The sequence below is a fragment of the Eptatretus burgeri genome, chromosome 15 (genome assembly GCF_056783735.1).
Source record: "Eptatretus burgeri isolate ZD-2024b chromosome 15, Ebu_testis_v1, whole genome shotgun sequence".
NCBI classification, from domain to species: domain Eukaryota; kingdom Metazoa; phylum Chordata; class Myxini; order Myxiniformes; family Myxinidae; genus Eptatretus; species Eptatretus burgeri.
In genome coordinates, this window is record NC_140975.1 from 9,403,407 (window position 1) to 9,428,061 (window position 24,655).

Consider the following 24,655-nt stretch of genomic DNA (forward strand, 5'->3'; position numbering starts at 1 on the left):
CCCCTATATGTCTAGTTAGACATCGTTCCCCTAAATATAGACAGACATTGTCCCCCGATTTGTCGAGTTCGACATCTTGCCGCACAATTTTCGGCAACAAACCCAAACAAGCATTGTGACCGCCACAACTTACTCCTGAGCAGTTCATGGCGGTGTTGTTCCACCCACCAAACTGATGTGTGCCCAATGGTGAGGGAGCAGGAGGGGCATGGTGGGTAATCGATGCACGGACCTGAGTTGACAAAGGTGGTGGCGATGAAGGAAGTTGGAGGAGAAGCTGCAGAGCTCAGCATGGAAGGCTGCTCTTCAGAACTCCTCGTGCTGAGGTTAGCCATGCCCCCACCCAAACGGCCACGCAGGGCCAGATTTTCCAATAGGCAACATAGGCCATTGGCCTAGGGCCCACCAGTAACTGGGGGCCCACCGGGGACTTGTGGGTTCTCTGATCGGCCAAGGAGTGGGCTAGTAGACCCTATAGTAAAATGAATAAAATAAAATAAGGTAACGAAAAATATAACTACATTTTTAAACGCCCGTTTCCCACTATCTATCTATCTATCTATCTATCTATCTGTAGATTATATACATTACGTGTTGTATTTAGGGGGCTTCATCGTTATATTACGTGTGTTTTTGTGTTCTTATTTTGTGATGTTGGTATCTCTTATACTAGACTTCAACTAATTTATTATTACTTTATGCTTACCTGATTTATTATCTGACCTCCTACAATCCCTTGACACAAACAGTATCATTGACAAATTTGCCCTCGAAAAAAGCAGGAAAATGTCATTTTGAACTTCACATAGTTGTGCTTGCAAAATTTATTATGCTTCAGTTTCATTGTATTTTCCCATTATTCCTATGTGTAAGATGTACATGATATGGAACTTGATTTACTTTGATGTACTTGATATGGAACTAATTTGATTAAAAATTATTGATGTTACATTATGTTGTAATTCTTTTTTTTTTACAATACAATATTACTATATATATATATATTTGATTTTTTTTTGGGGGGGGGCACTGATAAGGTTTGGCCTAGGGCCCACAAGCAAGTAAATCCGGCCCTGCGGCCACGCCTCTCTTCCAATGTGTTGCAGTGAGCGGGACCAGAGAGCCCATTTACAGCTACGGACAGGCCCGATTCCCGGACGCGGCCCGGCTCCTCTCCACCAGCTCTTCCAGGTTTGGCCCAAACTCTTTTCAATCCTGTCTGTACCCATTCTGTCTATCTCTCCTGGTGTGTCTGGAGCCTTCAGGCCTAGGCTATTTAAAGATCCCTATCATTTGTTGGTACCGTGGAGTGTGTATTCCGTCGTGGGTTAAGGAGATTGTTGGTTAACTCCTTTATTTGCTCTGTATTGCTTGATTTGTTTCCTTCCCACCATGCCATTATTTTGTGTTCTTTAATGAATATACCTGGTCTCAGGGTGATTTCTGGCTGTGGTGGCAGCCTCCTTTGGTGGTTCTAATGACCCATTAAGGGAAATGATTGGTTGTGGTTTCCACACCACTTAGAAGACCGCATCACATGCCTTAAGGTTTGCTCAGCCTGATTAAATTACAGCACGTGACACCGATTGTTTATATAGATACAACCGTCAGACTTGTCACAGTCACCTGGTTCGAATCTGGCGTGTTACCTCAAAACGACCGCAACAGTCAACGGTTTTGTTGACCCACCCTGCCGGATATTGTGTCTCAATGCCACGTGACTGTGCCCCCTCCTTACCCCCTGTGAATTCAAGTCGACAAACTGATATGTTTCATTCATGTGGTGTTGCTATAGAGCAGGCTTGATGGGCCAAATGGCCTCTTGCATAAAAATTCCTTGTGTAACTTTGACTGCAGATATGGAGGTGCATGACGTCAGCGGTGATCTTTATCGTCAATATTATAGCGAAAATGTATTTCACCTCAAAGGGTGTTACTTTTTCAGAGGTTTGTTGTGCAAGTCTTTTATTAATACCGTATATAAATTTGCCATAAACATCAGTGTACTCGTGCATTGACTAAACGAGGAGACCATAGTGGACGATGAGATGGACAAACGCGTATCATGGTATGCGGGATTTGAACCCGGCATCCCTGCATCATGAGCCAGGAAATCCACTGGGAACACCAAGCAGGTCAACGTTCATCACTTGACCGCCGTCCTTCGAACTTGGCAGCACGTGTGTGAGTGAATTTGAATCTTTGACAGTTCCATTGTGTCCGTTATGTGATTTCTTTGTCGATATATTTACCTTCTTCGAACAGCCCATCGCAGCTGGGATCGTGTTCCTATCAAATGATGTGTGGGTTATTGAAAAGGGCAGGAATTTTGACCTGGAATACAAAGCATCCTTTTTTTTCCTTGTCTGTGCCCCCACGCATGTGCTTTCAAGGTTTTCTTTTGTCCTGATTGTTCCCTTTGTCGTCCTCTCTGTGCATTGTTTCAACAACGAAATGATCTTTTTTGCATTTACAACGTGTAATCTGAGCACCTTTTAAATGTCGAGGATGCTCGCGTCAGCATAATTGGGGTGGGTGAGGGGGGCTTCTGGGAGATGGGGCCTTGTGGGGATAAAGGGGGGGTTGATGAGCCTGGGGTGGATGTTGTGTGAAAACTGCACGTGCTTGTCTGAGCAATGAATATGACCGCAAACGAGTTTTGGGGGGGGGGGCCTCTTGCATTCCTCGTGTACTTTTTCTCACTTTGACAAACCGTTACCGGCGAGTCAAGTTCTGGAGCAAAGGAATGGAGGAGGAAGAAGATTCCCCATGAGGCTGTCGGTGTAACTAAACTAAATAACCTGAATATTGGTACCGATGAGCGATGACTCCACCATTATAGTATATCTCAGGGTTAGAACGAGGCCTACAGGCATAGCAGGGCCCACACCATGCATTTCTTTCCTGTTCTCTTGGAAGAACCAAACAACTTCACCAATACAACTTAAGCATCTCCATGTTGGACGAAAACAACATGTGTATGTATAATATATACATACACACACACACACACACACACACACACACACACACACACACACACACACACACACACACACACACACACACACACACAAGAAAAAAACATTAAAAAAAAAAGAAGTAAAAACAGAGGGACGAAATCTCAAAAAAAACAATGAAGGAATGACACCACTTTACCATGTCACAATACCAAACCACAATCCTCTTCTGGTTTAGCCTCACAAAATCTTTTGGCATTTTACTTTTGTTGTGGTATTGTGATGGATGAAGAAGAAGAATAACAATGAAGAATGACACCACATTATGATGCCACAATACGTCACCACAATCCTCTTGTGGATTATACCATCATGACATTTTACTTTTGTTGTGGGATTGTGATGGAACACTGTCAAAAGATGTCATGGTGGCAATCAATAAGAGGATTGTGGTGATGTATTGTGGCATCGTAATGTGGTGGCATTCCTACCTTGTTTTTGGTTGTTTTTTTTTGAGATTTCATCCCTTTATATTTTTACATTTTTCTTTAAAATGTTTTTTTTTTCTTGTTTCTGCAATTTTTTGGAAGTAATAAAATGCTTCATGTCTTATATACAGTATTTTGTTGTTTTGGAATGGATCTATTCCATCTGTTATCAAATTCAGCTTATGGTATGTTCTACCCCCCCCCCCCCCAATCAATCCTTGCTTTTGGTGCAGTCCATTGTGTGGAAATCAGGAAATGTCAATGCGATTATCATTTTAAAAATAGTAAATGCTTAATGTTTTATATATTTTGATGTTTTGGGATAGATTAAATCCATCTATGTTGTTAAATTGGTTTACTACTTGTTTCAGTTGATTTTGGTGATTGTTTGGATATGTATTGTTTTTGGAATGGTTCAGACTACTATCCATCCCCCCCCCCCCCTCATAATCCTGGACTGGTTTAGTTAAGTCCACATTTCCATTCGATTTATTTTCCTAATAAAACTATTAATGTTTAATATGTTTTTAAATGTTGGGTTACGTGCACTCGCCCAGAAACAAAGTAACTTCCTCGCATTGGAATCGCCATCATGACTTCAGCAGTTATTGAGGTAGATCGGGCTACAGTTTTACATTGTTTTGAGAGGAGAAGAACCACAAGGAGAAAAGAAGAAGTACAAATTGGCGATTTCACGATCTCTCGATGCAGTACTTTGGTGATTAATGTTGACATCTTCTTAAGTCTTGGTCATTCAGAAAACGTTTGAGAATAAATGTTATGGCTTTTAAATGCTTATGACTTCACTCTATAGGAGTTTATGAGTGTATTATTGTGTACACATTTGAATGGGCGGCTATTTTTTTTCAAGTATTATCCCTCTATATGGAGGGCTACCGTACTCCAATATATATATATATATATATATATATATATATATATATATATATATATATATATATATATATATATATATATATATATATATATATGCATGTATACACATTGCAACTCCATTATAATGCGATGTTCAGGGTCCAAGGATCGACATCGCGATCTAATAGGGTCGCGGAACTTCCGTCAGCCGCATATAGTCGACCCTGAAGTCTTTCGCGGAAGGCCGATGGAGTCGCGAAAACACAATGCATTTCAACTAGAGGATGTTTATGTTAAAGTCGATGATGTAAATATTCACTGGAGTTTCAATCATTTACTTTCTTGATATGGATGTTATTTTGATGCCAAAATCGCAGCAACAAGTGATTTTTTATTTTGGTGAAAAATTGGATTCAATTAAAATGAAAGTAGAAGATGTTTTTTTTTCTAGGAAACGGGCGGCACTTGTAAATTTTACGTGATCGTGAAAATTGCATTTGGGCAGATCGATAATTACCGATCGTACAAAACTCATCAGTTTTTTTTTGTTTTGTTTATTTAATTATAAAAAGATAGAAGTGGTATAAAAAATCTAAAACATAGAAAAATACATTTACAAAGTGAATAGAACATAGAACAGTAATCCAAACAGAATTTTTGAAAGAACAAAGAACGAGAACATGTCAACATGGAACATAAATGCATGCATAACATGAAATTTAAGAACTGCAACTTAACTTGACACAAAAGAACTGTAACTGCTGACATATAAAATTTTATATAAAAATCACATCAAATACACACCAAAAAAATCACCCCCCAAAAAATTTTGGGATCCATGGCAGCCTTGCGTTTTAACCGATCGTGTTGTACTGGAGCTGCAGTGTGTGTGTGTGTGTGTGTGTGTGTGTGTGTGTGTGTGTGTGTGTGTGTGTGTGTGTGTGTGTGTGTGTGTGTGTGTGTGTGTGTGTGTGTGTGTGTGTGTGTGTGTGTGAAAATATATATATATATATTGTTGCGGGCTGGGGGGTCGGGTGAGAAGACCACGAGGTGGGGGAAGCTATGTCGGTTCCCACCAGACTCCCCGGAATTGTAGGCTGTCGCACGCGGATAATTCCATGACGCGGCAGGTCACTTAACCGACCGTGGATGCCAATAACTCAACAGCGTGGCGTAGGGTCCTCCAGTCTATGGCTTAATCGGGTTACATAATTAATCACTTGGTTTAATTACCGGGGAACACGTCCTCAGTACACCTTGTCCAAACCGGATCACTCTACCGGACCGGATGACTCTACCGGATCGGATGCAGCCGAGCGACACTGCCAAGGACGTACCGGCTAAAAGGAACGGATCGTTGGGAATAAAGTCCCGGCTAAACTAGGATTCGGACCATGCTGGATCAATGGAAGAAAAGACAAAAACGAGCAGGGAACATTCCTAATAATGATTTATTTACAATCAACTTACAAAAGGGGACACAGAGCAGACTTAACGCGAAAATAATAACAATAACGATCTTCTGCGGTCTTACTTAAGCAGACAGGTGCCAGGACACACACATACACACACACAGACACAGAAAACCCAATGAAGAGGGAGTTTAGAACCAGGAATTGGGCACCGTAAAGGATGAGCTTGAGTCGAGAAGGGGGCGGAGTCCAGAGTGCGAGGGTGGAGTAGGAGGGGGTTGGAGTCGAAGTGGTGTGGGCGGAGACGAGGAGGTGGAGTCCAGGCAGCAGGAAGTGGGTCGAAGCACGGTGAGAGAGAGAGGCGGAGAAGCTCAAAAAGCAAGAGAGAGACTGAGGAACTTCTCCGACCTTGAAAGGATTTGCAGCTTGGGGGGGGGGGGAGGGCCACCCCGAATTGTAACATCACCACGTGAATCGGGCGCTCCGAATGGCCCGACCCCTCACATAGCCCGCCAGCTTGGGCCGGAAACCGCCTCACTTTGGTTCGGGCAAGGCCATCCCAGACAGCGAACACACCTCGCTCCGACCCCACGACATGACATGAATCGCCCACACCGAAATTGGCACGCGAATCATCCTGCAAAAACCCCCGGGCCATGACCGGTCAAGGGTCCCGCATGCCTGCTCGGGCGTTCGACCAGCATCGATCAACACGCTCGTTCCGCGTGCGCCAACGTGGCCCGCACTGTACATTCCCTGGCTCGATCGCAGCTTCGCTGGCCGTAGAGACGAGAAGACATCCACCATCCATGGAGAATCCACTGCTGCCAGCGAGGACCGAAGGTACATCATCATAGATAAATCCGTGCACGTCTCACGAGCGGCGTACGTGTCTGCTTTCGAGCACATTCCATACAGTGCGCGTGGTTCCACCATTACGCACGTGGCCAGCGCTCGCGTTCACACGACTCCGCTAGCGTGTGTGTTGGGCGAACACCAATATGTGTCCGATATTGAGGTTGAAAAGGAACGAGCCGCTTTCACCCGCACACTTGTATCCTGCCCAACATGGCGTGGAGTCGGCTTTATCGGCCTCCGTACGCGTTTCGTGCAGCGTGGGCGCCGTGCTGGCTGTGTTTCCCGTGCTGTGAAAAACACCATTCATGCAGCCTCTTAAGAGGTATTTATTGGCATGCCTTTTTAATGCAACCGGCAATTCTCACCAGATCATCGGAAGCTCGAGTCAATAATCCCGCACCAACAAGCACACCACACGACTCGGCTCTGCAGTTTCCCCACCGCGGCTCTGCACGCGCTGGCCTCCACGAGGCCCCACCTTACAGCGAAGGCGCACATGGCTGATTTACCTCAGGAATAATCATAAAAGAAGAAGAGTAGGGATGAAATGAAGGAGAAAATTATTTAAGCAACCCGAGCTATTAGATTATCGCAACGCACTCCCTTGTTGTGCCGCTAAACAAAAGGAAGGGGACTATCTACACGTATAATCATGGAATAACTGTCTTGGGCCACCAATCTGGTGTGTGTATGCATGCCGTTCCGAGAACCGCAACAAAATACATATATATATATATATATATATATATATATATATATATAATATACGGTAACCTTACACACTGTAAGCATGAAAGAACTGTGCTTCCCCATTGTCTTGGGTCACTCACCTGCATTTAGTTAACCCTCTTTATGGAGGACTGCCGTACTCCAATATATTTTATATTTACATGTTTATTGATGGACGGAGGTTACTGTTTTCACCCCTGTCTGTTTGTTTGTTTGTTTGTGAAGTATTACGGAAAAATTCCTGGATGGATTTCGACGAAACTTGGTGGGGGGGTTAGGTATGGTCCAAGGATCATGCCATTAGATTTTGGAATTGGTCCAAAATAAAAAACAAATTTTGCAACTTTTTTTTTCAAAAAAATTTCGATTTTTTTTATTTTTTTATATATTTGGCATTTCTACATGCGCGTCGATCTCGTTTAGTTTATTCAATCGTGGTTCAGTCGAGTCTGATCCGTTTTGACCTACAATGAATAGGATATCAGGTTCACTCAAGTGACCCAGCAGTATTGGCGGCGGAGGTTTTGCACTCTACCGAGTGCTCCCCCTCTAGTTTTTTTTTCATGTATTTATTTTCATTTATTTATATTTTCATTCACGGAAGCATTGCGACGATTCTGTGATTTTTTTCCCCTCCGATGTATTGGCATTGATGTCAGTCAGTGGTTAGAACAAACTGTAGATATTGGATTTAAAAATCTTAAATGACGAGTCCACTTGAGGATAAATATTTTCAGGATTAAGGACTTGTAGGCAGACAGGGTGGCATGGGGAGGTGGTTGGTAAAGATCTAGATCTCAACCAAATTGTGGAGTAGGGAACATTGGGCGAGGAGTAAAAGGAAATAAGTGGGTGGAAGATGGAAAGTGGAGCAGGCGACAGGAGGCTTGGAAAGTGTTATTTGTCTTTGTCCAACACTTGAAACCGAGCGAATGTTGGCCGGAACCCACTCAAGCACGTGGGTTTTCCCGCCTTTCCTTTCCTGCGGCAATGCGGGCAGCTCGTGTTCAACACGGCATGACTGCACAAAGACATGCAAAGAACACGCTGGGGTGGGTCCAGACTCAAGTGAATGGTCCTAAGATCAGTCGGTCATTCGAACTAGGTCCAATGCAATGGATGAACCATCGCACTCGTCGGGAAATACAGGAGAGAGGGTAAACACCGTGGGGAATGAAAGAAGTAACCGTGAAGGCATCACAATATGATGACGTCACTGGTGTCCAAAACTTGGGTGAAACGGCATGAAGTGGGACTTACACCGGCATTGCGTTTACCTGGTTCAAAATAAACTCGTTGCAATAATTTAATCAAGCTTTTCATCTGCAAACAAAGCCCATGCAAGTCTTCTTGTTGATGTGAGCTTTTACAAATCCACCCGTTGCTCACTGTATCCCCTTTTGCGTGGACGTTAGTCGGACAACATATCTTCCTCTCTCTCGCATCAAAAGAGAAAAACCTACGTTTGGTCTGATAGCATTCCCATCTGAACCCCTCGCACATGCTCCAGGTTATGTGATATACCATGTGTTTGTGCATCGTCTAATGTCCGCGTCATTCATGCAAAAGTACAGTGACGTCTTGTAATTAACATGAAAGTACATTGATATCTCCTAATGTCCTTGAAATTCGACTAAAAGTACATTGATATCTCACAATGGCATTGTAATTCATGTAAAAGTACATTATTTTCTCCGACTGTCCTTGTAATTAATATTAAAGTACATTGGTATCTCCGAATGTCCTTGTAATTCGAGTAAAAGTACATCGATATCTCACAATGTCATTGTACTTCGTGCAAAAGTGCATTGATATCTCCAAATGTCCTTGTAATTCGTGTAAAAGTACATTGATTTCTCACAATGTCCTGGTAATTCATGTAAAAGTACATTGTTTCCTCCTAATGTCCTTGTAATTAATATTTAAGGACATTGATATCTCCTAATGTCCTTGCAATTCGAGTGGAAGTACATTGATATCTCACAATGTCCTTGTAATTAATATAAAAGTACATTGCTATCTCTGTCCTTTAATTCGTGTAAAAGTACATTGATATCTCACATTGTCCTTGTAATTGATATCTCTGAATGTCCTTGTCCTGCTTGTGATTTGCACACACTCCACTATGAACCCTGAGATCAATGTTGAATATTTGAAAGGTTTCCGTTTTCGTGGTTGTAAAATTCCGCTTTTGTCATTCCCTTTTTATCCCCTTTCGCTGAAATGCCATCGCCCCAGGAAGCCATTCCGTTTAACGTTCCGTGAGCGATAGCACAGCGACCCGTCTCTCATATAATGTGGTCCCTTATCTGGCCATGTCTGAAACAATGGGTTGTAGTGAGAGAGCAAACAACACCAGATCTCCCCCACCTGGCTCTGGGATTCGGGATGTGCAGACCTCGCGTCGCCACGCTCACAGCCAGGCACTACATCTCCCATTATTACTGGTCGTGTCTTTGCTAATCGATGGAGAGTTTTCTCTTCGAGATAAGTCTGCCTCTTTGTGTCCCTCGAAAGAATGATTGGGGTCGTGCGTGATGACGTCATCAGTTCCCACAACAGATAATCTTGTATGGGTGGTAATCGCAACAAGAGCGAGAATTGCTTTGCAATACATGTCCCTAACCAATGTGATATCTTGTAAGTTTAAAAAGGGCATAACTGTGAAAAATTGACGAAACGCTCTGAAACTCGCACTTGTTCTGTACATTATCATCATAAAGGCATGTACCAAGTTTCAGTTGAAAATGTTAAAGGGTATGGGGAAAAAAATTCTGAAAAACCACAGGTGGATGGATGGACGGACAGCAAACCGATAGACTGAAGTCCTCTCTGGTGAAACCAGGAGGAGACTAGTAAGTGGACGCACTATCAAGGTGTTTTGCATGTTTAAAATCGACTTGTGCAACAAACATCTGACAATCGAACGACTATTTTGCACTAAATGTAAGTATATGAACTGGGAGGATATCCCAGGAGAGGTATGTACACTCCTATTTGAGCTGTCTCGTCTGAATTCGAATCCCGACCCAGCTATAAACTCTCACCCTTGTGTGAACTAGAATGACGTCGAGCCGGAGGAACTGTCTACCAACGTTGGTCGATGGTGAACGTTAAACATCTCACAATGTCTCTCACGATCAAGAGGTGTTATCATCGGCACCCTGAATGACATGGCACCTGCAGTCGGATATCCTGCGACGCAGAGAGGTGATCAGTCCTATAGGACTGCTTCGAGCCTCAAAATGTTTCTCCACTTGTCATGAACACCCCAAAGCTCTGTCACTCAATAATAAGGTTAAGGTTCTCCATTATAAGCATATATACATATATACTATATATATATATATATATATATATATATATATATATATATATATATATATATATATATATATATATATATATATATATATATATATATAAACCAATAAAAGGCAGTGTGCGTGTGTACGTGCAAGTTGCTGCTGTTGCCTGCTATCTCCACATGTGGGAGGGTTTCAGTCGGTGAAACAGAGACGTATCAGGTCTCAAAGTGTGTGTGTGTGTGTGTGTGTGTGTGTGTGTGTGTGTGTGTGTGTGTGTGTGTGTGTGTGTGTGTGTGTGTGTGTGTGTGTGTGTGTGTGTGTGTGTGTGTGTGTGTGTGTGTGTGTGTCTACATCTCGGGTTTCAGAACGTGGAATGGAGTCCTCCCATGGTGGGCTCAAAGTATCCACCTTCATTTTGGTAAGGGGTCACGATCCATGGACCAAGCTGTGAAGTTTTCTGTTCTCAAAGTTTCGTGCCGAGGTCTCTCTTCGGAATCATCACTTACCCCAGACGGCTTCCAATTACAGTTCTTTTGTAATAATATTCCCAGGGATGGTTTTTTTTAATATATCTGTGAGTTTCTTCTTCATCATTCCCATGACATTCTTTGTCATCACTGGTACAACTTTGGCATTCTTCAGCTTCTAGGATCTTTTCACTTCACGCTTAGGTCTTGGTATTTGGTTATTTTCTTGATTTCTGCATCGTTCGTCCCAAATCACCGGTATTAACACCTCAATTAGCAATGCCTTCTTCTCCTTTTTTGCATCTAAGTATGATACCTGGTCACAATGCTTTGCTTTCGATGTTCATGCCTGATGGGATCATAAGGTCATACATGAGAGTTACTTCAATGTTTTCAGTGATTACTTTTGGTTCATTTTCCCCAAAAAATTCTGGAACTGGAATATCAAAGTATTTGCAGATGTGCCAGCGGATTACTTTACAAACTCTGTTGTGTTGTTGTGTGTACAGCTGTTCTGACACGTTTGTTTTTTTCGTGTCATGAAGCGTCACGTACCACTCTCTTTGCTAACCCCACCTCCACCCCTCATCTGTCTATGATTTTTTCCTCCGATCCCCCACCCTTTTCTCTCACTCCAAACTGCCTCTGGAAGCAACATCAGCACGAGCACTGTTCATCGAGAGCTTCATGAAATGGGTTTCCATGGCCGAGCAGCCACACACAAGCCTAAGATCACCATGTGCAATGCCAAGCGTCAGCTGGAGTGTTGTAAAGCTCACTGTCATTGGACTCTGAAGCAGTGGAAACGCGTTCTCTGGAGTGATTAATCACGCTTCACCATCTGGCAGTCCAATGGACGAATCTGGGTTTGGCAGATACCAGGAGAACGCTACCTCCCCAAATGCAGAGTGCCAACTGTATAGTTTGGTGGAGGAGGAATAATGGTCTGGGGCTGTTTTTCATGGTTCGTGCTAGGCCCCTTAGTTCCAGCGAAGGGAAATCTTAATGCTACTGCATAAAATGACATTCTAGATGATTCTGTGCTTCCAACTTTGTGGCAACAGTTTGGGGGAAGGCCCTTTCCTGTTTCAGCAGGTCAATGCCCCCATGCACAAAGTGAGGTCCATGCAAAAATGGTTTGCAGAGATCGGTGTGGAAGAACTTGACTGGCCTGCACAGAGCCCAAACCTCAACCCCATTGGACACCTTTGGGATGAATTGGAACGCCAACTGCGAGCCAGATCGATTTGCCCACATCAGTGCCCGACCTCACTCGTGCTCATGTGGTTGAATGGAAGCAAATTCACACAGCAATGTTCCAACATCTAGTGGAAAGCCTTCCCAGAAGAGAGGAGGCTGTTATAGCAGCAAAAGGGGACAAACTCCAGATTAATGCCCAGGATTTTGGAATGAGATGTGGGACGAGCAGGTGTCCACATACTTTTGGCCATGTCGTGTATATATACATATATACAGTGCTTATCGAAAGTCTACACCCCCTTTCAAAAAATTCACCTTTTGTTGCCTTCTCGCCTGGAATTAAATTGCATTTAATCAGACTTTTTCCACCTTTATTTACATATTGTAACCCACAATTTCCAAATGAAAAACAAATTCTATAAACTTCAGAAAATTTATTTAAAATACAAACGTAGAATATCTTGGTTGGATAATTGCCCGTCCCCCTTATATACTAGCAATTGTAAATTAGCTCAGGTGTAACCAATCACCTTCAAAATCACACACCAAGTTAATTGACCTCCCCTGTGTTAAACTGTAGTGATTCTGATAATTTGGGAAGAAAATCAGCTATCCCTATAGTTTTCCTCTTCTGGGTCATGCATTTCACAGCAAAAAGTCAACCATGAGCCCCAAGGATTTTTCAAAAGACATCCAAGATAAAGTTGCAGAAAGGCACAGATCAAGGGATGGATATAAAATATTTCAAAGGCCTTGAATATCCCTTGGAGCACAGTCAAGACGATCATTAAGAAGTGGAAGGTGTACAGTACCACCAAGACCCTGCCTAGATCAGGCCGTCCCTCCAAACTGAATGAGCAAGCAAGGACGAGACTCATCAGAGAGGCCAATGACAACTTTGAAAGAGCTACAGGCCTTTTTGGCAAAGACTAACCACTGTGTGCATGTGACAACAAGATTCCAAGCACTCCATAAGTCTGGCCTGTATGGTAGGGTTGCAAGAAGGAAGCCATTACTCAAAAAAAGTCCACCTTGAGTCCCGTTTGAGGTCTGCAAAACACCCCTCTGGAGATTCTGATGCCATGTGGCAAAACGTTTGTGGTCTCACGAAACCGAGATGGAACTTTTTGGCTTACATGCAAAATGTTATGTTTGGCACAAACCCAACACAGCAAATCACCCAAAGAACACCATCCCTACTGTGAAGCATGATGTTGGCAGCATGATGTTTTGGGAATGTTTCTCATCAGCAGGAACTCGGACAATTGGCTGGATAAAAGGGAAAATGGATGGAGCAAAATAGAGAAAAATCCTGGAGGAAAACCTGCTGCCCTCTGCAAGAAAGCTGAAATTGGGATGGAAGTTCACCTTTCAGCAAGACAACGACCCGAAGTACACATCCAAAGCTACACTAGAGTAGCAAAGGAACAAAAAGATAAATGTCCTTGAGTGGCCCACTCAGAGCCCCGACCAAAATCCAATCGAAAATCTGTGGCATGGCTTGAAGATTGCTGTCCATCAACGCTCCCCACACAACTTGCCTGAGCTTTAACAGTTTTGTTCAGAACAATGGGCAAATATTGTCCAATCAAGGTGTGCAACGTTGGAAGAGACCTATACCAACAAACTCACAGCTGTAATTGCTGTCAAAGGTGCTTCAACCAAGTATTAACTGAGGGTGGTGGACACTTATCGAACCAAGATATTCTAGTTTTGTATTTAAAATTAATTTTCTGAAATTTGTAGAATTTGGTTCATTCGGAAGTTGTGGAGTACAATATCTATCTGTAATTCCAGCAGTGTGTGTGTGTGTGTGTGTGTGTGTGTGTGTGTGTGTGTGTGTGTGTGTGTGTGTGTGTGTGTGTGTGTGTGTGTGTGTGTGTGTGTGTGACCGTGTGTGACCGTGTGTGACCGCTGTTTCTCGACAACCACTGGTCCGATCTAATTGAAATTTGCCAGGTATATTGCTGGGGACCTGAGGATGTGCCTTTTCAAGGTTTGATATTAATCGGACAAGTGCTTCCCAAGTTATGGCCATTTATTTACCAACCAATGACAGGACACATTGCTGCGTAGGCGTGGCCGATGGGGAAGAGAACCTCAGCCACGTTCGCCATTATGGGTTTTTTCTCTTCTCTTCTCTTTGTGTTTTTCCTTGCGAAAAGGCAAAATACGTTGGCACCAATTGAATAATTTGCCATTAAAACTAATAATTTATTAAAACATTGGCAGATCTAGCAGCCTCCGCATTCTTGCCCTGGACGAGGAAACAAAGGAGAAGCGCTGTTTCCTCAGCAATGTTGTTTATGAAGAGGTGCTAATGAGATTAAGGTGTGTACATGGAGACAAATTAATTAATTTATTTATTGAAGAAAAATTGTTCTGAAAATAATTTATCAAAAAAGTGCACAACTTTTTTTTTGTTTCCAATTGTCAAAACGGTGTGGCCTTTGGAAGTGTTAAGGAATTCAGCTCTACTCAACATGCTTGCCAACGAAATACATCTCAATTTGGTGGTATGCTTCACAATTTTTTTTTTTTAACTTTTCAAACTAAAACAATTTGAACATGGAATACCTAATGACACTGTACTTTCAGGTCTCCTACAAATCCTACCCTGTCACCTCACCATGGCATAGGAGTGGCAATGGTCAATGGCAGCAAATGTCATGGCTAGCAAAGACAGGGAGGTAAACTTGATTTTAATTTGGATTTTAATTAACTCTGTGTGTGTAAGTATCACAGCAGTTGTTACTTCAATGAAAGCGATAATTCATGGAATGATGTGAACATTCCGTACGGGCACTCACTACTTCTGGATAGTGATGACTTACTGTATTCTACTAATTTCTCGATTTCTTATGCGCATTTATAGATAAACACAATGCCCTAATCCAGTCGTCGTTTGCGAGAGCGAAGGAACGGCCTGTGTAGTTGTTTGAAAGTTCTTTTTTTTTTTTGCATGTATGGCCACGCACGTATGGGCACGCGAGAGCGAAGGAATGGCCTCTGTAGTTGTTTCTGGCAAGCGGTTTTAAAGTGTATATATATATATATATATATATATATATATATATATATATATATATATATATATATATATATATCTTCTTCTTTCGGCTGCTCCCGATAGGGTTCGGCACAGCGGATCATCCGTTTGATCCGCATAGTGATTTGGCACATGTTTTACGCCGGATGCCCTTCCTGACGCAACCCTGGTCGCCTCTTACGACACAGGGATATGGTACACCTATTTTAACCGGAGTATACACCGGCCCAGTATACTGGTACTCATTTCGCCGACCTCGGAAGGATGACAGGCTGAGTCAACCCCCTGGTGTATTAATTCAGTGGTCCAACGGGGCTTGAACTCAGGACCTATTGGATCCCAAGCCGCTGCCCTAACCACTGCGCCAACACCAGGCTTGTTTGTACATATATATATATATATATATATATATATATATATATATATATATATATATATATATATATATATATATATATATATATATATATATATATATATATATATATATATATATATATATATATATATATATATATATATATATATATATATATATATATATATATATATATATATATATATATATATATATATATATGGGCATGCACATGAGAGCGAAGGAACGGCCTATGTATTTCTTTGTGGCACGCGGTTTGAAAAAAAAAATTTTCTTTCGTTTGCACGTACGGCCATGCAATAGTGTAAATAAAGGTGGGAAAAGTCTGATTTAATGCAATTTAATTTCAGGCTATAAGGCAACAAAAGGTGATATCTTGAAAGGGGGTGTGGACTTTCTATAAACACTGTATGTATACATTATATATATATATATATATATATATATATATATATATATATATATATATAATCACACACACACACACACACATACATATGAGTCTGGACTAGCTGGCGTGGATGGACGAGCTATATATCCACAAGCATGGACGAACGACCAAATTGTACAAATTAATACTTTTTGAACTTTTTTTTTTTGAAAAAAGCAGTCTGAACTGCTGCTGAAATCGGTTAAGAATTTTAAATTTTGAAATTCAGCTTAGTTTAAGAGATTCTCGAGGTTATCACACAAATTAAATAAAGTCATGAATGCTGGCGTCTCAAGGCGTTTATAACCATTGCAATGTACCCAGCGATTTGTAGCTATGATGAACAGGCATTCAATAACATGAGTGAGGAAAGTGGAAAAAAAAAACTTTCTCTTTAAGAAATTCCGTTGCGTTGCGTTGCGGCCTGTTCCAAGTCAAGGTGTGGTTGAGCAGGCCAAAAAAACATGGCGGCTTCAGATTCCAGCGAGGTTACCCAGGATATGCCTTCAGACCCCATGTAGAGCGGTAACCAAGGATGTGCCTGATAAAATTATATTACAAGTACAGGTACATTCGAAGTGCACCGCCCCATGCCAAATAAATAAATAACAAATCCTCCAGCACACGACATTGTCAGGGTGCCTTCGACGCCTGGCGATTCCACCGTGCAACACGTGGAGATGGAATTTGGAGGGAGTGATGCACTTCTGAGTTAAATATGTACAAATGATAGTCTCGCCATGCAGCATACGGAGAGGGATTTGGTGTAGAGCGGTGCACAACAATTGATTGATTCATTGATTAATTGCATCATAGAAAATAAATAATAATCGTAAAATAATTGATTTCTCAATCAATTACTGAATAGCATATCAAAATCAACACTGTTTCATCCGAATCTGTAACTCTTTGAAAGTTAAGTAATTCATCGATAAATTAATTATAATTATTAATGGATTAATTGATTCAATAAAGATCAAAAATACCCTTTTATTGCCAAATTACTTGTTAACCGTCATGTCCAAATATCAGCTTCCTAATTCAAAAGGTGCCTGACATATTGCCAGGACGAGAAAGAAAATAATTAAGGAATAAATAAATCGATAATAATTAAGTAATTAATTGATTCATTTTAAAAAAAAAAACCTTTCTGCTAAAGCACATCTTCACTTTTGTCCCCAAATTTCAGCTTCCTCGCTCAAAGGATGGCTGAGATATTGCCTGGACAAACAAAAAAGAAAACAAATGGAGTAAAAATTGAGTACTCACTTCCTTCGCCGCCCGGTGATGACGTCATGCATCGACTGGATATGGAATTGGGAAGGAGTGGTGTACAATTAAATAAAGCCATTAATTATCTTCAAAAGGTGTGTTTTATGTAACCCAAACACCCAACTTTCACTCTTGCATTTCCTTGGAGTTCCCTTAGTGTGCATGCAAAGTTTCAGGGTGCTGGGTTTCATGGTTTTGGAGTAATGGAGAAGACATACTGACACACTGACATATTGATGTGTGTGGGTGCGTGCGTGCGTGTGTCTGTCTATCCGATGTCATGTACGTCCATATATGCTCTGATAGTTATTGACATGCTACTCACCGTGGTTGCAAGGTGAGTGCATTGCGTGATGCCGTGAGTGAGAAAGCGGGGAGGGGGGTGGAAGCGTGGGAATTTAGGATGCAGGGGTGGGGTGTTATGGAATCGGACTGTGCGAGGAATTCCGAAAGAAATATTTGTCTCGGAGGGAATGTAAAATAAATATATAATCTGTTACAATTAGCCGTCGGTATAATATTGCAGCTTGCAGTTGAGTGTTTACGTGGGACGGATTTTAACCCCAATGCGCGCCAAGTCCATTTACTCACCGCAGCTGCAACAACATCGCACTAACAAGCCCCTTGAGCTACAGTGGCTCGAGAATCTGCAGTGAAATGAAGCGGCACGCCAGCAGGAATCGCGTGACTGTATCGTGCGGACTGATCAAGGTGTGAATGGATTCTTATCTGTTGTGCAGAAAACGATCCATAAAAATGCCTTCGGTGTTTATGTTTCTCGGGGCATCGCGTGTTGCCGACTTTTATATTCCTACAGATACTGCTTCGAGTTGCTAGCAACACTCCAAAGAAACCACCAGCCCAAAAACCACGTGACCTTGCCTTCCACCTCCAGCCCAAAAACCACGTGACCTTGCCTTCCACCTCCAGCCTGAAAGCCACGTGACTTTACTCGCCCACCAACAGGCACTGAAAGCACGTGACTTTAGTATCAGCGGGGCTGAAAAAACAAAACATACACGTGACCCTAATATCCACCTCGAGCCATAAAGCCACGTGACCTCACGGGGGTCTTCGTCCTGCAGTTCTGTTCCGCTCGGTTCCTGCGTGAACATGGTGGCGCCACTTCGATGATCGGAGTCCTCGGACGCGATCATAACTGCAATACATCCGTGGAATGTTGATAGTGAAAGGCGATTTCCCATTCGATGTCCCAGATCGTTTGTCCAGCGCGTTTGCATGAGAATGTTTAATTCCAACGGGAACCGTTTAGCAAGCGGACTTCCCTTTATACAGGTGACCCTGCTGACCTTATAACTTGCACTATTTATTTTTTTCTGGACCCTCGCAACTATTCTGTGCGTGTATTGGACCCCCCAGGTTGATAATCCGTGGAATGCGTCTCCTATAAAAGGCATCTCGAACTCCTTCAGCACTTTTTTTTTTCACTTTCCCCTTTCGGCTGACGTTCGGGGTTCTGGTTCAGAGGCAGACAAACACGGCTCGGCACGGAGCTCATGCCTCGAACACCGCCTGGCAGACGGACACGTCCAGCACGGTCACAGTCACAGAGTAACGTCGAACGGGAACGGGTGATGGACAGGCTCGAATGGGCGCTCGTCTCTTGAGATTCGCCTGAAATGATGTGCGACTGGGTTAACCGCTTAACCGCAGCACCGCTTATCCCCCGACTCTGTAACCGCTGCTGGGGACCCCAATGGAGCTCCGTGAAGTTGAGATCACATGACATGCCATTAAACGTCTCCAGCATGACACGTGCAGATGTCATGGTTTGTTTGTGTGTTTTTTTTCAATGAGGTGACAACCGCTTCGTGTTCATCCATCTGACTCGCTGGACGTTTGCCGGAGTTGGAACAGCGCGGGATAGTCGTGTAAACAAAGGTGCTGGAAGGACCATGATGGTGTTTTTACTGTGTAGGGTGCTGAGTTGTCTCATGGTAGTGAACGGTTGGGAATTAAAGGATCGAAAAATGGTGGGACCGTCCTGTATCGTGATATTTCTATAGTAAGTTTACTGAACATGGTGTGTGTGTGTGTGTGTGTGTGTGTGTGTGTGTGTGTGTCTGTGTGTCTGTGTGTCTGTGTGTCTGTGTGTCTGTGTGTCTGTGTGTCTGTGTGTCTGTGTGTCTGTGTGTCTGTGTGTCTGTACTCCAACTCCCGGAGTGATTGTTAATACAAGGGATCAACGATTGGTGTTACTGGGAGTGGGTTTGAAGTGGGAGGGAGTGATTGGCCGAGAGTGTAGTTTCTGCCAAACGCCGAGGGCAGTCGTGGAGGGCGAGGAGTGAGGGCGGGTGACTTGCAAGGTTAAGGGCTTGAGAGGAACTCGCAGAGGCGCACAGTAAAGTAAAGAAGTAAAGTTAGCACAAGTCAAAGCGTTGCTTTTCCCCATAACTTTTCTTTACTCCTGCCAAGATTGCTGTTTTGTTGGTTTTTTTTTTTTTTCTTCCCCCTCCCTCGCTCTATTCTTCCATTTCGTATCACACCTCCCGCCGACCTGAATCTTTCAATCTACCATCGTCGAAGCTGCGTCTGAACGGACCGTGAGGCACCTGGCGACCGATGGCCATGGACCTCAAACTCCTCCTGATGGTGTCTCTCCTAATCCTACCAACCGTGTACATCTCGGAAACAGGTGAGTGTCCGAGTCTCAGATCCTCGCAGGAAGTTTGCAAACTTTGCGTGGGTTTTGCGAAGTGAACGCGCATTAAGAACGCGCACGCAAGTGTCAAGACGTTAATGCGTAAAAAGCGTCATTTGCGCGCCTGCCCGCTGAGTCCCACTACTCGCTCCAGCACAATCCGCTGGAGCCAGAGGGGGAACCTCCGTGGATCGTTCGGTGGTCGTGTTACTGGGGCCGAGCCTTCAGCGAAGAGAGACCCTCGATGCGTCTCGTTTGCAAATAAAAAAAATAAATGCAATAAAATAAATCTCTCGATCCAACGAACTCGAGCAGGTGCGCTCGTTAAAGTGCAGCTTACTTTATTTATGACATACCGGCACGGTTATCCATCATTTGTGTCGTAATGTAAGAGAACTCGTATCAAGAGAGGCGGGAATGTGAGAAAAAAAAAAGAAAACAATTTCCCGATATCGATTTGGGATTGAGGATCGCTAAAGGACGGGGTATCGGTGAGAGTGAATCGATTCCAGTGAGTTCGACAGGAATGTAATTATCGTGTAATTCCTGAAGTCGAAGCAGTGTAATCTCTGCGCTGCTTACTCTCCGCGACCAGATTCCTCCCTCCCCCCCCCGCCCCCCCCTCTCCAGTCCTCCATAATCCCCCTAAACCCTCCCACCGTCTATTTTCGATATTTCACCTTCCATGCACCCTCCCCCCTCCCCGCCGTCCTCTCTGCGTCTGCAAGGTTGAACTATATTTTGTGTGCATCCATCCGGCCTGGGAGGCTTTCGGTTTGGAAGGAACACAATGAAGCACATTCGAGTCGGAATGCAAATGGTTTGCACACCTGTTCTCGTTCTTTCCCTGCTGGACATGATTTCCCGTTTTGCTGGCGAGTACACTGATGCGATGCATGCAGACGAGTCGCGGCCATGACTTGGCACTTTGCCTGGATATGGAGAGTATATAAAGTCCTGTTTGGGTGATCCCATCTGAGCCCATAATTGCTGATGCTGTGCTCCCAGATTCAAATCCCATATACTGTACTTTGATATACATCCATCATCGATACTCTATAGTCCATCATGGAATGTTCTCGGTTATTCGTACAAAACTACTTTGATGTCTCCTCATGTCCTGGTCCTGCACGTGTGGTCTGTGCAAGCTTCTCCAGGGATCTTGGATCGCTGTGTCGGAGTGTAAATGGTGGAAATCCAAAACTTTCCCTCTGCACATCCACAAGGTTATTCCTTATCGTTGAAAGAGGTCAATGCACAATCCCAGATGTCTTCAAGTTTCAGATGGCTGTTTAGGGTGAATAACGTTTTCAAATGATTCTGTGCATGTTCGACATGTTGGTGAAGAGGTTAACAAACTTGACTCTATTGCGAGGATCGTTGAAGTCTTTCGAGATTGCTGGCAGATATAACTGAACACCCCCAGACCAATAGGTGAGCTTGTCGAAGCTCTTGGCCTCACTTTCAGAATAATCGCGGAGCATATAAATAATTTGCAAAAGCAAAGGTGCATTGTTGCGTACGACGTGTTCACCTGGATTGGTGTTCGTGTACAACCTTTCACAGCACGAAGTCCTCACGTTCCGTTCGATAAAACCGCGTTGACCTTTCGAGCTGCATCCGCTACATGCGAGCCATGATTGGTGTAGATGATGCAATGAGTGAATCGAGCGACGACACGTTTGTTTTGCTCCACCAGCTGCGACCTTGCTGTGGCAAACTAAAGTTTCTCAATTCCAATCAAACATTCAATACGAAACTCATTTGAAATTTCCATTTCTCGGCTTCCCTTGCCATTGATTTTTCTCTCTTCGTGATTACGTCACTGGTGTTGGCCAGTCAGTGGGTTTTTGAGGCCGAGTGTCAAATACCTTCCCGGGAGCTGGGTCACTTTTTTTTTCTTTCAACTTTATACTTGCTGCCCTAAATTGGGATGTTAATGTTGGCGTCGAGCGATTTAAGTGACCCGACAGATGCAGCCACACAACCGCTCTCGGCATCACAGCCGCCAAGTTTCGACGCCAGGAACGGACCGCAGGGACCAGAAAGGAACAACATGGCAAGCAGGCAAGCCCAGATTCAGGCTAATAGGAGGGAAGTGCCAAAGTAGGTACTACATATTGGAAAAAAAAAATTAATAAGTTCGTCCAACTAATTTATTCAAACATAAATGTACAAAATTTCCATCAGGTACAGCAGATTCACTCACGCTGAACGTTACCTGAACTTCTTCGCTGGGTTCATTAAGAGCAAAAAAAAAAAACGTCCTCAGAGATGGTGTACCTTCCATCACCGCATGTCTTCTCCACCTTGGTTTGACTTCCTTTAATTTTTGCCAGCCTCCTTTCTTCGACCTACTAGTCGATTAATCGTCAATCCCCAAAATCTGGAAATAAATGAAAAAGGAGATTCCAAAATTGAGGACAGAGAATATGAAAGCCTCATTACCTCTGGCACTGAAGGTGGACAGAGGTAATGTTTTCACCCGTCTGGCTGATTGGTTGTGAGCAGAAAATCTCAAAAGGTTGTGGGCGGATTATGATAAAACTTGGTGGATGAGTTAGGTCGGTGAAAAGAACAAGCCGATTACATTTTGGTTCAGGTCCAGATGCATATCCGGCCTATCAGTGGAATACAAAACGTAAACCGTTCAGTCTGGCAGGGGTATGCGCTCTACCGAGTAATGATCGGGTTAGCCGACGGGGTATTCCGGCCCTGATGGCAGGCTGAGACTATGGAATCCATTTTATTCACACACAAATTGGCTTACCATTTACAAACCAGGTGCTCACTAATATGGATAGCACATCATTCTGACACCTGCTCCCAATCGCAATAAGCAAGCTCATTTCTCATGCAAAAAAACTCCTCTTTCTATATACTTGCAGGAGCCAGTGCGAGAACGCTGCACCACCTGGGTATCAACAACAGCAGCCCCATCTCAACTTCTGGCAACACAGCAACTGATGAAGAGCAGCAGAGGCCCAAGCGCAGCCTGAAATGGACCTCTCCAAGATTTAGTCTTAAGAATTCCGCAAATCTTCCCGACCATCACAGCCGCCGCTATCTCCATAAGTACCTCTTACGGAGGTGGCCGCACCACCGTTTCCTGTTTCACAACGGGCGTATACACGCTTACCGCAAAAGCCGTACCGTCCTCGGGCGGCGAGGCCCGATGTAGGCCTCAGATGCCATGCCGGTTTTCAGGTGAGCCTGAACAGGTGTTTGTAAACCAGAGCTGCGGCACACGAAGGTGCCATGGTTGGTGGGACACATGCCTTGCATATGTATTTGGCTGCTCGCCAAAGAGTCATCTTCTCAATGCCAACAAACCCCCACGATGACAGTACCACCAGCTGTCCGGCGAATTGGAAGGCGAACGTGGAACCATTTTTAGCATTCATCTGTCCTTCCAACAGAAAGTGCTTGGGACTATAGATCATGGTGTTTAAAAATGGAGGAATCTTTATGCAACGTTTTAAAATAGTGAGGCAGAACAATTTGATGATATTATTATTGTTGTTGTTGATGTTATTTTTATTACTATAATTATCATTGTCATTAATTTTGCCATTAATCATCCACAGACATTATGGTGTAATACAGTATATTCTCTCAGAAAAAAACACGAACTTGTTAATCGTTTTGTTCCGAATCTTCAAGAGGAAATGGGAACGTTTTTTGAAATGAAGGTTGGAAAGGATAAATGTCTCCAAGACCTCCATGTTTGCAGCGAGTTAGTACTTGGCACGCAAGTGCACAGTTCCATAAGCCGGAACAATGTTTGTCTTGCCAACGGTCTATGCACACCGTCCACGCACCAAATGACCTCCAGACTCCATCCGAGTGCGCGCCTTATTAGATAGAGGTAACACGAGCCGAGAGGATGTCGTTTTATTGTCGTTCATTCAGCGATTCGTTCGGCAGTGTGTTTTCAAATTATCCGCATTTTACGGGTCTTTTAGTTCGTCCGTTTGTCGACCGAGCTCAATGGTCGTATAGCTTCAGCATAAATAATGGGCCTCCATTGAAAAGGATACCGTGCAGGAGTTTAAAGTTTTGTGAATGCTAATTTGTGAGTCCCACGGGTGAACCACAAATTTATTGTTGGATCGAGGGGTTGCCCCTCCACCTTCGCCCTCCCTTACTACTAAGATCTGAAAAATTTGTGTTCGATGCAGGTGGCATTTCATGCAGTGTGAGTATATTGGAGGTTTTGGCCTGATTACATCACCTTTAAGATTGAAGATGATGCGTTCATTTACAATATGAACGATTATCAGTGATTTTGGAAATGGGGGTGACCTCTCGCCATGGAGACAGTGGCCATGTACTAATAGTATATGTATACATCGACACGGGCTCCTGTGACCCATCAGAACAGGTTCCTCTTTCCCAACCTTAACGCGACCCCAAAGCACTCCTCCTTCCAGGTTTCCAGTTTTTCCCTCCTGAGAGTTTCCTTCTGTGTCCATTTTGTCCACCCTATGCATCCTCTCCTACCCTCCCCCCACCATTGTTTGTCCACCTTCCTCTTCCCTCTGTCTTGGCCTACGACGCTGCTG

At 43.4% G+C, this 24,655-nt stretch overlaps 2 protein-coding genes across 22 annotated transcripts in view; both read left to right on the top strand.

Annotated features, from left to right (window-relative positions):
* LOC147011455 (uncharacterized) overlaps window positions 1-24,655 on the top strand; it is a 461,606-nt gene that overhangs the window by 304,377 nt on the left and 132,574 nt on the right. For 7 of the 21 annotated variants that reach the window (XR_015051907.1, XR_015051920.1, XR_015051914.1 and 4 more), the window contains one exon: window positions 1,107-1,191. The gene's annotated coding sequence lies outside the window, so the exon portion shown is untranslated. The other 14 variants (XR_015051903.1, XR_015051906.1, XR_015051912.1 and 11 more) reach the window with 7 other exon arrangements.
* LOC147011458 (uncharacterized) lies at window positions 19,700-23,797 on the top strand. The gene is made up of 2 exons (XM_085858351.1): window positions 19,700-20,084; window positions 22,979-23,797. The coding sequence occupies exons 1-2, from the start codon at window positions 20,012-20,014 to the stop codon at window positions 23,269-23,271; spliced, it is 366 nt and encodes a 121-aa protein (XP_085714477.1). The 5' UTR covers window positions 19,700-20,011; the 3' UTR covers window positions 23,272-23,797.

What these genes read in the sequence shown, in the direction of transcription:
- LOC147011458 (XM_085858351.1), top strand. Translation starts at nt 20,012, where the DNA reads ATGGCCATGGACCTCAAACTCCTCCTGATGGTGTCTCTCCTAATCCTA. An exon ending in CGTGTACATCTCGGAAACAG is followed by an intron (nt 20,085 to 22,978) that starts GTGAGTGTCCGA and finishes ATATACTTGCAG; the next exon opens with GAGCCAGTGCGAGAACGCTG.